This window comes from Spermophilus citellus, assembly GCF_964194105.1.
Source record: "Spermophilus citellus genome assembly, chromosome: 2".
Lineage (NCBI taxonomy): Eukaryota > Metazoa > Chordata > Mammalia > Rodentia > Sciuridae > Spermophilus > Spermophilus citellus.
In genome coordinates, this window is record NC_138183.1 from 237,813,242 (window position 1) to 237,827,360 (window position 14,119).

General features: G+C 37.1%; 1 protein-coding gene across 4 annotated transcripts in view; it reads left to right on the plus strand.

Moving 5' to 3' along the window:
• The window catches only part of CSTPP1 (centriolar satellite-associated tubulin polyglutamylase complex regulator 1), a gene marked incomplete at its 3' end in the record, with an annotated part of 190,906 nt that overhangs the window by 84,260 nt on the left and 92,527 nt on the right, over positions 1-14,119 (plus strand). For all 4 annotated transcript variants that reach the window (XM_081282728.1, XM_081282730.1, XM_081282729.1 and 1 more), the window contains one exon: positions 9,896-10,026. In XM_081282728.1, coding sequence (XP_081138854.1) covers positions 9,896-10,026 — 131 coding nt within the window. The remainder of the gene's footprint in view (positions 1-9,895; positions 10,027-14,119) is intronic.

The following is a 14,119-nucleotide window of genomic DNA, read 5'->3' on the forward strand; positions in this document are numbered from 1 at the left end:
GAAAGAAATTAGTACTGAGTTGAAAGAACTAAACAAGAAAACAGACAAGAAATTAGATGAAAATATGACATGTGAGCTGGCAAGAAACAGAAGAAAGCTACTGTGATGACTGGCAGTAGTGAGGAGTCACTTTATGAAGAGGGAATGGCAGGATCTGTGGGTGACTGAGGGATCCTCAGTTGTGACAATATAACCTGAGACACTACCTAGAAGAAGAAACAATCCAGACAGCGTGATTTGGGTAACAAACAAAAGATGGGGTTCAAAGAGGTAAGAGAAAGAAAGAGCAGAGGACAGGCTTAGAGACTGCATAAGAAAGAAGCGAGATGTAACAGGTAGCAGCAGGGGAGATGTAACAAATACTGGGAAAGAGAGACAATCTTTGTCCAGAAACTCTTCCTATGGAGCTAGGGGATGATTCCCCTGAAACACCAGGGAAATACAATGACTCAGGCAGGCTTCTAGAAGCTCTGTTCTCCAGAGCTCTGCTTAGAGGCCTGGGGGAAAGGGCTCAGGAACCTTGAACAAAAAAATGAAAGATTTATGGCAACTTTCTTTTTTTTTAATATAGCATATGAAAAAATTTCTAAATTACTATACTGTTTATAAAATTTAAATCTCTAATATACTCTGCAGAGTATGAATCAGGTAACGTTTCCCCAGTGCTTGCTCCCTGCCCCCACACTTTTGATGGGCTCTCACTGTTGCTGGCCTCAAACTTGCAGTCCTCCTGCCTCAACCTCCAGGCACATACCACCATGTCCAGCTTTCCCAGGGTTCTGTGCATTGCTTTCCCATCCTGAGGTGCATATATTTCCCTACTCCTACTGGCCTGGAATAACCAACCTTATAAGAGATGTTCGTTCACATTTAAAGCTGCAAAGGGGAAACAGATGATAATGAATCATCTTGCTCCTCCAGGATACTCAATGGGTAAGGAACTGATGTGCTGGCTAGTCAGTTGGGGATTTACCACAGCATTCCAGGCCTTCAACAATAAGTTTTGATGTTAGAGGGCTTCAAAAAGGAGTTTGAAGCATTCCTTTACACTCTGGCAGGATTTTGACTGAATTATAAACAAAGATTCAATGGGGAACAGTTTACTTTCAGAAAAGCAATATGTGAGAACTAGATCATTTGCTTATTACCCTTGTTGGGGAGAATTTGCTTGGTGATCAACCTCTCTGAAAATATTATCGTCTCCCCTTAGCAACAGTCCCGCTTAGTATAAGTACTCTGTTCCACTTCTATTTTAGGAAGACTCTTTATGAGATCTGGTGACAGAAAAGCATTTGGTGAAGTGACCAAGGAAAGAAACTGCAGTATTATGTGTGCTTCCCATTGCAGGGCTCTCAGGGCCTGTGATCTATCTTGTGAGTTTTTCTTTTCATAATGCAATAAAATATGATCTCACTGATGTCATGGTCTGAAAACTAGCTCTGCTACTAAGGATTACTTAGGCAGAAAAAAAAATCTTAGTGTGAAATGAAAGTGCTGCACTAAAGTAAACTGATAAAACTGGTTTGGGGTTTTTTTGTTTGCTTGTTTGTTGTTGTTGTTTTTTGCTGTTGCATAAATTATGAATCCCATTTACCACAATGGCAGCTCAGATCTCCCAAATTGGCTTATCTGTTTCTACATAGTGACTGAAGATTGATTGGTCCTTATTGGATTTCTTCCTAAAATTGGGATTTTTAAAAAAATATATTAATTTTTTAGTTGTAGTTGGACACAATACATTTATTTTATTTATTTATTTTTATGTGATGCTGAGGATCGAACCCAGGGCCTCACATGTGCTAGGTGAGTGCTCTACCACTGAGCCACAACCCCAGCCCAAAAATTGGGATTTTTTAGAAGCTGAAGGTCTTGGATAATTGTGAGTCAATGTTGGCAATAAGAAGGTGAAGAAGACTGAGCACTCACCAATAGTGTAGCAGGTTTCTATTTTCTAATACCACTTTCTTATTTCATCATGGCCAAGAGAGAACCTATAATCACTGAAACCAAAATTCACCTGATGTATATCCATGGGCTGAAGCTCATTCCGAATATACCAAGTATTAAACAGCATTGTGGTATAGTGGTGAGCATGGATGCCTTCCTGCAAACCATATACTAAAACCACACTTTGTGGGAGGTTGAGATGGGAGGATTGCAAATTCAAGGCCAGCCTTGTCAATTTAGTGAGACACTGTCTCAATAAACAGAAAGGGCTGGGAACATAGCTCATAGAGTGCCCCTGGGTTTGATTCCCGGTATTCTATGTGCATGTGCGCGCGCGCGCACACACACACACACACACACACAACACACAAAACAAATTTGTCAAATTTCTCCTTGAACACAGGATCATATTGTTCACTTTTTCCTGTAGTGGGTGTACTTGCATGGTTGAACAATAGAATGGGGAATAATAATAGCACAATAGTGAAGGAGAAGTTTGTAAAAATGCTGCTTTAATCTTTTGTGTAGATTTTTTTTTTTTTGTAGCACTAAATAAGAAGCAGGTGCCAGGCAACTTCTGTTCAAGTATGTTGTTTAAATGACTTCAGGGTTCTGTCTGTCCCACTGATTTCTCTCATCAAGTTAGCACTGCCAAATTCTAAGGCAGATAATCAGTGGAAAGAAAACATTTAAGAGCTTCAGGCTTTATCCAGATTTCACAAGGAAAGAAGGAAAAAATCCAGAGATTTGTTAGTTTAGGGGACCGACTTATGCTATGGAAAGATATCTATTTGTAGAATAAAATTTCAGTTTGAAAACCTATTAATAGAATGTATTCCACAAAAGTACCCCCTACCCCAATGAAGATCTCATTTTTGTTCTGTATATAAAAGCATTAAAAGGTTGTTTTGAATGATGATATTTTCTGAGCACAGTTGTATACACCTATAATCCCAGAGACCAAGGCAGAAGAATTCCAAATTTGAGACTCCTTTGGGCAATTTAGCAAGACCCTGTCTCAAAAAAAAAAAAAAAAGAAAAAGAAAAAGAGCTAGGGACATAGCTCAGTGGTAAAGCACCCCTGGGTTCAATCCCTAGTACCTAAAAGGAAGGAAGGAAAAGAGTGACAGTATATTCCCACAGCTTCAGAATATCTCCCCACAAGATACTTATTTACTACAAAGTGTAACTTTACAATGGAAAAATCAGGCGGATGCACTTTAACCAAACGATCAAAGTTAACATGATCAGTAACTAGACTACTTAATAGCAAGTGCCTCCTGATATGATGTGCAGAGCAAAACCCATCATCACTTTTGTGATAATACTGCCCAAAACACTCACCTGGATCTAATCATGAATAAACATCAGACAAACTCAAATCTGAAGTATGCTCTACAAAGTAACTTGTACTTTTAAAAAAAATGTCAATGTTATGAAATACAAAGACTGACTCAGGAACTATTTCAGACTAAAGAGCCAATGACAATTGAAAGCAAGGTATAATCTTGGATTCTCTTTTTGTTGTACAGGGACATTATTGGGACAATTGATGAAATCTTAATAAGATCTGTAGATAGGAAATAGTATCGTATTGATTTTAATTTCTGGATTTTGATCATTGAACTGCTATTATATAACCAAATTCCTTATTTTTAGGAAATACACACTGTAGAGGTAAATGAGCATCATATCAACAACTGACAATATCTGTACATGTGTGTGTATGTATTGGGAGAGAGGGCACGAAGGGGGAAAGGGAAGGGAAGGAACCCGAAAGAGAACCTGTTAGAATAAACAGCAATCTAGGCAAAGGGTATTTGGGAATTCTTTTTGGTAAATTTGGAATCATGTCAAAATGTTAAAAAATTAAAATCTTCAAGGAAAACCTCCAAGAAGTTAAAGAAAGAAAGAATTTGCTCAATGAGGTTTGAATACTGGTTTGTTTTGTACTATTGAGGATGGAACCCAGGGCCTCATGTGTGGAAGGCAAATGCTCTACCATTGAGCTATATATACCCCCAGCACTTTTTATTTTTTAAAGTATGAAACAGAGTCTCATTAAGTTGCCCAGGCTGGCTTCAAACTTGCAATTGTCCTGCTTCAGCTTCCTGGATAGCTGGGATTACAGCTGTGCGCCATCATGCCTGGCTTGCTTTTAGAGAAAGCAGTTTAAGACAGATATGTGGCATACCTCTATGGCCTTTAAGGTGTTTTTAGGAACATTTTGTATTTTAGATGAAAGATTGATGTCTACTAAAGAACTTTTTTTTTAAATTTTTTATTGGTTGTTCACAACATTACAAAGCTCTTGACATATCATATTACTAAAGAACTTTTTAATTTAGCTAAATACAAAGGAAAATTAGCATGAATACACATTTTTAGGGCTTGGAAGGGAGAAAGTTTATTTTAGTTTCTGGTCATGATGACTTGTAGGATTAATGACTTGGGCCTCCAATTCATTCCAGAAACATATTTTCTAAAGAAAAAAATTAAGGAATATATCCACGTGTAAAACCAATATAAATTCATCTATGGACTAGAAGCTAAACAATACCACAATGCAGCAAATGGGTCTAAAACCACAGACCTCCTGCACTCTGGGTTAGAAGGGATCTGGGGTAGCTGAGAATTCATTTCTTGTGAAATGGTAGATGCTAAAAAGGCCACATTCAGGGCAGGACACCTGGAGCAAGCCTCTTTTCTGCCTTTTGAAGAGAGACTCAAAAAAAGTTATGGTGACTACCTGGGAAATAGCTTACATTAAACCTGGAGTGTATGAGGAAGCAGAGCCTTACAACCAGAACCTAGTGGTCTGAGTCACTTGGGGGTTCAGTGACAGTCTCTTTGATATTGCCAATAACATCAGGAATGGAGTCAAGTCATCCAGTATAAAAAACTAGCTCTACACTAGTTTTGTCCCCTGAGAGAGTAAAAGTCTCACACTTAATATAAGCCTGTACACTGAAACTGTAAACTATAAAGGGAAACTAATGCTAAGAAAGCCAGACAGTAAACTCAATAAACATGTATAGGATTCTTAGCTAAAGAGATATTGATGTTTATTTTAAAAGAAGAGAAAATTGGGAGATAAAACATGCAAAATGAAGAAAAAACTATGTGTATTCTTTAAAGGATAAATCCTGGAAAGATAAAATAAGTTTCTGAAATTCAGAAAAACCAAAATTCAATAGAATAAAATCTAGATAAAACATAATAGAATAGAGAATTAATATGGAAGATACTAACTATAGCAAAAGATAAAAACTATGAGAAGACAGGCAAAAGACATTGAGTGGGGATATATATATATATATATAATATAAAATAGGAGGCAAAATGATAAACTGGTAAAGAAGCAATATTTCAAAAGATAATGATAGAATTTCCCAGAATTGACCCCAAAATATCAGATTAAAGTGCTGTGCAGGGCCAAACTAAATCTATATGGTAGAATCTGCAGGATATTAATAATAAAGACAATAGCTAATATGAATTAGGAATGATTAACTCAAAGGGATGGCAGGAGTTTGACAAATTGTGGACTTGATAACAATGATAGGTACCAGATAATGGAGTAGTATCTTGAAAGTGCTAAGAAAAGATAAGTGGTAACCCAGAATTTTCCACTGAATAAACCATCTCTCTCCAGAAGGGAAGATAGATATTTTCAGGCAGATGCACACAGATCATTCACCTCTCACAGGCTTTTGCTGATAGAGCTAAAGGTTTATAACTACTGAGAAATCATAATCCAAGCCAAGAATGATAACCTGGCTTGGTTAATAATCCCAGCTACCTAGGAGGCTGAGACAGAGGATCAGAAATTTAAGGCCAGCCTTGGCATCTTAGTGAGATCCTGTCTTAGAAGAAAAAGAACTGGGGATGTAGCTCTGTAGTAGAGTGCTTACCTAGCAGGTGCCAGGCCCTGGGTCTAACAGAGCTACGAGAGGTCGCGGGCGGAGGGAAGACAACCTACAGAATAGGAAAAAAATAATTGCAAATCTTTATCTGTTAAAGAATTGGTATACAGAATATATAAAGAACCTCTACAACTCAGTAGCAACAAAACAAAAAATCTAATTGAAAAATGACCAGAGATAGGGGTCTAGCTCATGGTATTGCCTACCATGCACAAGGCACTGGGTTGGATCCCCAGCACCAAGAGCCTGAGTTGCTGGGGATGAAGGAGCCAAAGGACTTGAATAGACATTTCTCCAAAGATTTTATATATGTCTAATAAATATACAAAAAGATGCTCAATCAACATCATTAGGTATTGGGGAAATACAAATCAAAACAATGAGATACTATCATACCTGCTAGGTTGGCTATCAGAAAAGAAAAAAAAAAGAAAAGGAAAAGAACACATGTTGGTGAGGACTCAGAGAAGTGGGAGCCCTCGTGCATGGCTGCTAAGAGTAAAATAATACCGCCACTCTGGAAAACAGCTTGGTGGTGTCTCAAAAGGTTAAACATAGAATTACCATATGACCCAGCAATTGCACCCTAGGTATATATCCAAAAGAGTTGAAAGCAAAATGAGAACAGATGCTTGTACACCAATGATAGCAGCTTTATTCACAATAACCAAAGGGGGAAGTAAGGTGGAATATTGTATATGCATACAATGAAACATTATTCTTTTTAAAAAATATTTTTAGATATAGATGGACACAATACTTTTATTATTTGTTTATTTTTACGTGGTGCTGAGGATTGAACCCAGGGCCTCACACATGCTAGATGAGTGCTCTATCACTGAGCTACAGCCCCAGCCCCAGCCCACATTATTAATTCTTAAAAAGAGATTTTGATATATGCCACAACATGTGTGGACCCTAAAAAACATTATCCATGGTGAAACATGCCAGACACAGAAGGACAAATATTGTAAGATAACACTTATATGAGGTATCTAGAATAGGTAGATTCCAGAGACAGAAAGTGAAATAGAGGTTACCAAAGTCTAGTGGGAGGCCAAAAAAAGACATTATTTACTATCTAATGGATATATGGTTTTTGTTGGAGATGACAAAATGTTTTGGGTATAGATAGTGGTGATGGTTGTGCAGCTTTGTGAATTTTTAGGTTTTTTAGTTTTTATTTTTTTGATACTCGGGATTGAACCCAGGGGTGCTTAGCCACTGAGCAACGTCCCAGCCCTTTTTTGTTTTTTTATTTGGCAACAGGGTCTCACTGAGTTGCTTAGAGCCTCACTAAATTGCTGAGGCTGGCTTTGAACGCGAAGTCCTCCTGCCTCAGCCTCCTGAGCTGCTGGGATTATACGTGTGCACTGCCACACCTGGTTATTGTGAATATTTTTAATGCCACTGAATTGCACACTGACAAATGGCTAATATTATGAAAATTATATATATTTCACTACCTTAAAAAGTTTTCCATTTTAAAAATGTAGAAGTAAAATTCTAAAAGATAATAGAAAATGTGAAAATTGTGTGTAAATTATTTAAAGTGTGCTTTGAAGCCATGGCACAGGCATATAATACCAGCAGCTCAGAAAGCTAAGACAAGAGGATTGCAAGTTCAAAGCCAGCCTCAGCAACTTCAAGGATGCTTTGATCCTTGTCTTGTTTTAGAGTGATAGTGAGTAACTGTCAACATTTGAGAAAAATGTACACATAAATATTTATATGCTAAATATAATAAATAAATGTAAGTATGCTAAATTTTAAAGAATATTTAAAAGATTTCAGATTCTGTCTATACCTTTACTAACAAAGAAGTAGAAAGAATTTTTTTTGAAAAAAACCCCACAAAACTGTACCAACAAAATAGAAAGCAAGAAAAGAGGGAAAAAGGCAAAGAAAGACAGTTCACGGAAAGGACCAAATAAATGTCAGATGTTAATTAAATACACTTAAAATACATATTTTACTATATAGAGACTGTAAATTAGGATAGAGAAACAAAATTAAACTATATACTATTTATAAGAGACACACCTAAAACAAAATGATCTGGAAAATTTTAAATTAAAGACATAAAAGGTACATAATAATAAAAGATACACCAGGAAAATACTAATCAAAAGAAGGCCAATTGCAACATTACAATACCAGAAGAAAGGCCTAGACTTTTAAAAACATTATAAAATATGGACTTTTAGTATTTCATTATAGAGAGCTGCAGATATTCATTCTATTTGGTATTACTAACTTTTTCTTATCTTTCAAAATCAACTACCACAAACATTTATGGAGTATCTTTGTGTTAGGTAACAGTAGAGACAAAGAGGAGTACAACCCAATTGTTTACTACATGAACTTGCAGTCTAAAAGGACTTTAAAACAAAACAAAACAACGAAATAGTGTTTTGTTTTGTTTTTTTTGAGAATTGTAAGTGAGATAAGAGGGGAATTGGAGGTAGGGGATAGGATGGGGAAAAGGCTTTTTGCAAAATGTGGCATTAAAAGCTATTAAAAGGATATAGTTTCACTATTATTAGTTGTTTGCTGCTTAGACCACAGCCTAAACACAGGCTTTTCCCCTTAGGGTATGAAACACACTTTGGGCCTAATTCTTTGTGGGATTGCTTCATAAATGTAGGTTACAATGTTATCATTTTAGGCTTCTTTTGCTGGAAATGTAGCCTGACCCATTTACCTGGAACAGCTCATTTGCTATATTTTCATTTTCCTGTGTAGGACATAAACGGCATGAGTAGTTTAACACTTTAACGGATTTTTAAAAACCTCTCTTCTAACATAATCCTTTGACAGATGTTGTTCTTATACTTTCTTATAGTGTCTTAAAAGTGGATTTCTATGCTAGTTTTCTAAGAGAAAAGATGAGTGTGCAATTTGCTTTTTTATTATAGTACTGTTAATATTAATAGGAAGAGGCTGATTTTATCCTAAATGGTAGCATAGTCTCTGTTAAAGACAGTAAAAACTTTCCCCTAAATTTGGTCTAGGAGAAGGGCAGTGAGATTCTTTTCCTGTTCAGTTTGGAGATTCAGATCCCCACCCGCTTTAGATGGTCATCAGATGCAAACTGGAGCTTGGAATTACCACTGTTCCCTCCATTGCTTGCCATCTTCAGTTTAGTGTCTGCTTCTCCACAAAGATTAACATGTTTTCCACCCGTGATTTACTTGTCAGAGAATTTAGGAGTTTTCTGGAACCTGCAGTTGGCCCTTGGTAGGGATGATTACTGGATAATTGCCTTTTCTTCTGTGGAATTTCCATTTTTAGATTACGCCAAGCTCTACAGCCTTTATTTCTTTGGCAGGGAACCCAAAGGCAATGGAGTGTGTTTTTTCCCTTCCCTGGCCCAGTTTAAACACTGACTCACTTGGGCCCTGGGGCCTTGCTCCATTCTCTAGTTAGGGGCCACTTTCTACCCTTGTTCTTCCTATTTGCCTTTAGTGTACTGTTTGGAACTTTTCCTGTCCTTTTCCACATATGATTTGTCTCTGGGGTTACTGTCAGGGAGGTATATAGCAGCACCCCTAAACTAGAACAGACACTACTCCCCCATAAGCCATGTTATCCTTAGGGCAGCTGCTATAGACCAAGGGCAGTACAAAAAGAATACTTTAGGGAAGCATAATTCCGAATGGGATAGAAGGAGAAATATTCTCCAAAAAAAGAGTGCCTGTATCATCCAGGTAAAGATCGAAAGAGTTCCCTTTATAAGAGGGAACTCTCCATTGACTGATTAAATAATATCCTCAATGTGTACATGTTGTAGGCAGGAAGTACTCAGAGGAACTGGACTCAAGAATTTTCAGAGGGATGTGGTTATCTGAAGAGACTTCCCTTTAGAAGGATTTTGTCTAATCTGTATTTCCAAGTTTTGTTGGGGGAAAAGATAGATTTCTCCCACGTCTTTGGCAGTGGTTCTCTCTGGTATTAAATTTTCATTCTGAATGCAGCTTTCTGAATTCCACCTGATGATGATTTAATTTTTGTCTTTGCAGTTTTACCAGTGTATGCCAGGGAACTCATATTCTCTTTCGAGAATTCAGCTTCATCCAAGCCACCCCCCACAATAGGGCATCATTTTTACGGGCCTTCTGGAGATGCTTTCGAACTGTGGGCAAAAATGGTGGTAAGTCTTTCCCAATTCTGTTTGTTTTTGTCTATTTCTCTCCTTCCTTTCTTTTCTTCCTTCTTCTCATCCTTCCTTCCTTCCCTCTGTTCTTCCTTCCAAACTCTTTCTTAAGTTCCTATAAATACTGTTCAAGGCTTTTGGAATACCTTGCTTTTGAGGAGATGGCAGTATTGTGTCAGAAATGTTCCTGCCACCACTACCATCACTAGCGATACCTTATTAAGAATCAAGTATGGTTTTGAATGCTTTAATCCTCACAAGATTTAATCCTCACAACAGCTCTTCATGGCAGATGCTATAATCCTCATTTATAACTAGTAAAACTGAGGATCAAAGGGGTTAAGTAACTTGGAAGATTACTAGTAAATGCTGGGCTCAGATTAATACCACAGCAGTCTGGCTTCCGAGCCCTTGCTCTTGGCAAATATTAAAATACTGTACAGGAAATACAAGGAATAATGTGAATACAGACATACCTCATTTATTGCATTTTGCTTTATTGTACTGTGCACATTTGTGCTTTTTATACTAACTCAAAGTTTGTGGTAATCCTACATTAAGCAAGTGTGTTGCATCATTTTTCCAAAGGCCTGTTTCATGTTGTGCATCTATGTCACATTTTGGTAATTCTTGTAATAGTTAAGCTTTTTTTGTTACTATATCTGTTATGATGATCTGTGATCAGTGATCTTTGATGTTACTATTGTAATTATTTTGTAATTATATCCACAAACCATACCCATATGTCAGTAAACTTAATGGATATGTTGTGAGCATTCTGACTGCTCCACCAACTGACCAGTTCCCCATCTCTCTCCCTGTCCTTGGTCTTCCTCATCACTGAGACACAACATTAAAATTAGGCAATGTAATAACCCTACAATGAGTGTTTAAGTGAAAGGATAAATTGCATGTCTCTCACTTGAAATAAAAAACTAGAAGTGATTAAGCTTAGTGAAGAAGGCATGTCAAAACCTAAAATAGGCCAGAAGTTAGTCCTCTTGTTCCAGAGTTATCCAGTTGTGAATGCAGAGTTGAAAAGCAGTTGAAGAAAATTAAAAGTGCTACTCCAGTGAACACACAAATGATAAGAACGTAGAACAGCCTTATTGCTGCTATGGAGAGAGTTTTAGTAGTCTAGATAAAAGATCAGATCAGACACAACATTCCCTTAAGACAAAGCCTAACGTGGAGCAAGGCCCCAACTCTCTTCAATTCTACTAAGGCTAAGAGAAGCTGCAGAAGAAAAGTTTGAAGCTAGCAGAGGTTGATTCATGAGGTTTAAGGAAAGAAGTCAACTCTACAACATACAAGTGCAAGGTGAAGCAGTGAGTGCTGGTGTAGAAGCTACAGCATGTTATCCAGAAGACCTAGCTTAGATAACTGATGAAGGTGGCCACCCTAAACAATAAATTTTCATTGTAAACGAAGCAACTTTTATTGGGAAAAGATGTAGTCTAGGACTTTTTTAGCTAGAGAGAAGTCAATAGCTGCCTTCAGAGAACAGGCTACCTCTCATGTTAAGGGTTAATGCAGCTGGTGACTTTAAGTTGAAGCCAGTGGTCATTTATCATTCTGAAAATCCTAGGACCCTTAAGAATTATTCTAACTCTACTGTGTCTGTGCTCTGTAAATAGAACAACAAAACCTGGATGACAGCACATCCGTTTATAACAAGGTGTACTGAATATTTTAAGCTCACTGTTGAGACTTGCTTACCAAAAAAAAAAAAAAGAATTATTTTCAAAATATTACTACTCATTGACAGTGCACCTCATCATCCAATAGCTCTGATGGAGCTATTTAATGAGATTAGTGTTGTGTTGCTTTCATGCCTGCTAAATAGCATCCAATCTGCAGCCCATGGATCTAGTAGTAATTTTTATTTTCATGTCTTATTATTTAAGAAATACATTCTTAAGGCTATTATCTGCCAGAAGTAGTGATTCCTCTGATGAATATGGGCAAAGTAAACCCTTCTGGAAAGGATTCACTATTCTAGATGTCATTTAAAACATTTGTGATTTAAGGGAGAAGGTCAAAATAACAACATGGACAGGAATTTGGAAGAAGCTGATTCCAGCCTACCCTCACGGATGACTTGGAGGGGTTCAAGATTTCAGTGGAGGAAGTAACTGTACATGTGCACTATCTCTGGTTCAAGAGAACTAGAAATGGAACCCAAAGACATGACTAAATTGATGCCACCTCACGATAAAACTTTGATAAGTGAGGAGTTGCTTTTTATGGATGAACAAAGAAAGTTTATTGACATGGAATCTATTCTGGTAAAGGTGCTGTGAACATCATCATTGTTGAAATGACAACAAAGGATTTAGAATGTTTTGTAAACTTAGTTGATAAAGCGATGGCAGGCTTAAGAGGATTGACTCCAATTTTGAAAGAAGTTGTGCTGTGGGTAAAATGCTATGAAATATCATCACATACTGTAGAGAAATCTTTCATGAAAGGAGGGTCAATTAATTTAGCAGACTTCATTGTTGTCTTAGGAAATTGCCACAGCCACCCCAACCTTCAACACCCCCTCCATGACCAGCAGCAGCCATCAACAAGGCTGACCCTTCACCAGCAAAAACATTATGAGTTACCGAAGGCTCAGATGAACATTAACAATTTTCGGTGATAGTTCTTTTGAAATAAGGTATATACATTGTTTTTAGACATATTTTTTAAATAAGGCATATACATTGTTTTTTAGACATATTTTTGTACATTTAATAGAGAAAAGTATAGTGTACATACAACTATTTTTTTCAATACTGCGTATTGAACCCAGGGTCATTGAACTACATCCCCAGTCTCCCCAAACTACATCCTCAGTCTCCCCCACCCCTTTTTATTTTATTTTGAGACAGGGTTTCTCCAAGCCTAGGCTGGCCTTGAACTTGGGATCCTCCTGCCTCAGCCTCCTCCCAAGTAGCTGGGATTATAGGCATGTGCACCATGCCCATCTTAAACATAATTTTATATGCAGTAGGAAACCAAAAAAAAATTGTGTGTTTCACTTCATTGGAAGAAACAATACTAAGGTGGTCTGTAGAGATGCCTGTACAAAGAAGAAAACTCCTGAATGGTAGGAGTGGAAGTAGAATGAGGATGCCCTTGCAGTAGTAGGAAGAGAATAGTGGATTAGAGCGGATTGTGAGAACTGGCTGTTGGATCTAAGTTGGAAAGGAAAAGTAGGAACTATCCATATCAGTAAAGGAGAAAAGGGCATTCTAAGTAGGGTTTGCGCTGAAGCACAAAAGAACATGGAGTGTTCAAGGAACTGAGGAGATCAGAATAACTAGCACTTATGAAGGAGGTTAGGAAAGATGAGCCTGTAAAGAATGAATCTTATTCTGAAGACTTGTTTTGTTTGTTTGGTTTTGGTTTTTGCTTTGTTATTAAAAAGAAGTTGGATTTTGTTCTATGAACATTACTATTATAAATATTATTTTAAGGTTCTTACATGGGAGAGTGGTGTGATGATATCTGTATTATAAAAGACCATTCTAAAGGCAATGTGGAGGATGGCTTAGGAAAATAGTAGTGGAGGTGAGAGGTAAGAATCAAACTTAGGCAGTTTCCTTGGAAATGGAAAGGGAATTTTTGGAGAGAGACTCTATATAATTTGGTGGTTGGGTTTGGAATGTAAGGTGAGTTAGATGACCAATGAAATTTATATTGGAGGGGAAATAGATTTACTGGGGAAAATATGTTGTTTATTTTTTTAATTGTGATAAAATATAAACATAAATTTTATGTGTGCAGTTTTATGACATTACATACATTCCTGTCATTCCACAACCATCATCACCATTCATCTCCAGAAATTTTTCATCTTGCAAAACGAAAACTCTGTACTCATAAACATGAGCTCCCCTTTCCCTCCTACCTCTAGCTCCTGACAACCACTGTTCCACTTTCTGTCTCCATGAATTTGACTACTCTAGCTGTCTCATATAAGTGGAATCACATAATATTTGTTTTTTTTGTGAATTTCTTATTTCACTTAGCATAAATATATTCATAGTTCATCCCTGATATAGCATGTGTCAAAATTTTCTTCCTTTTTAAGACTGAATAA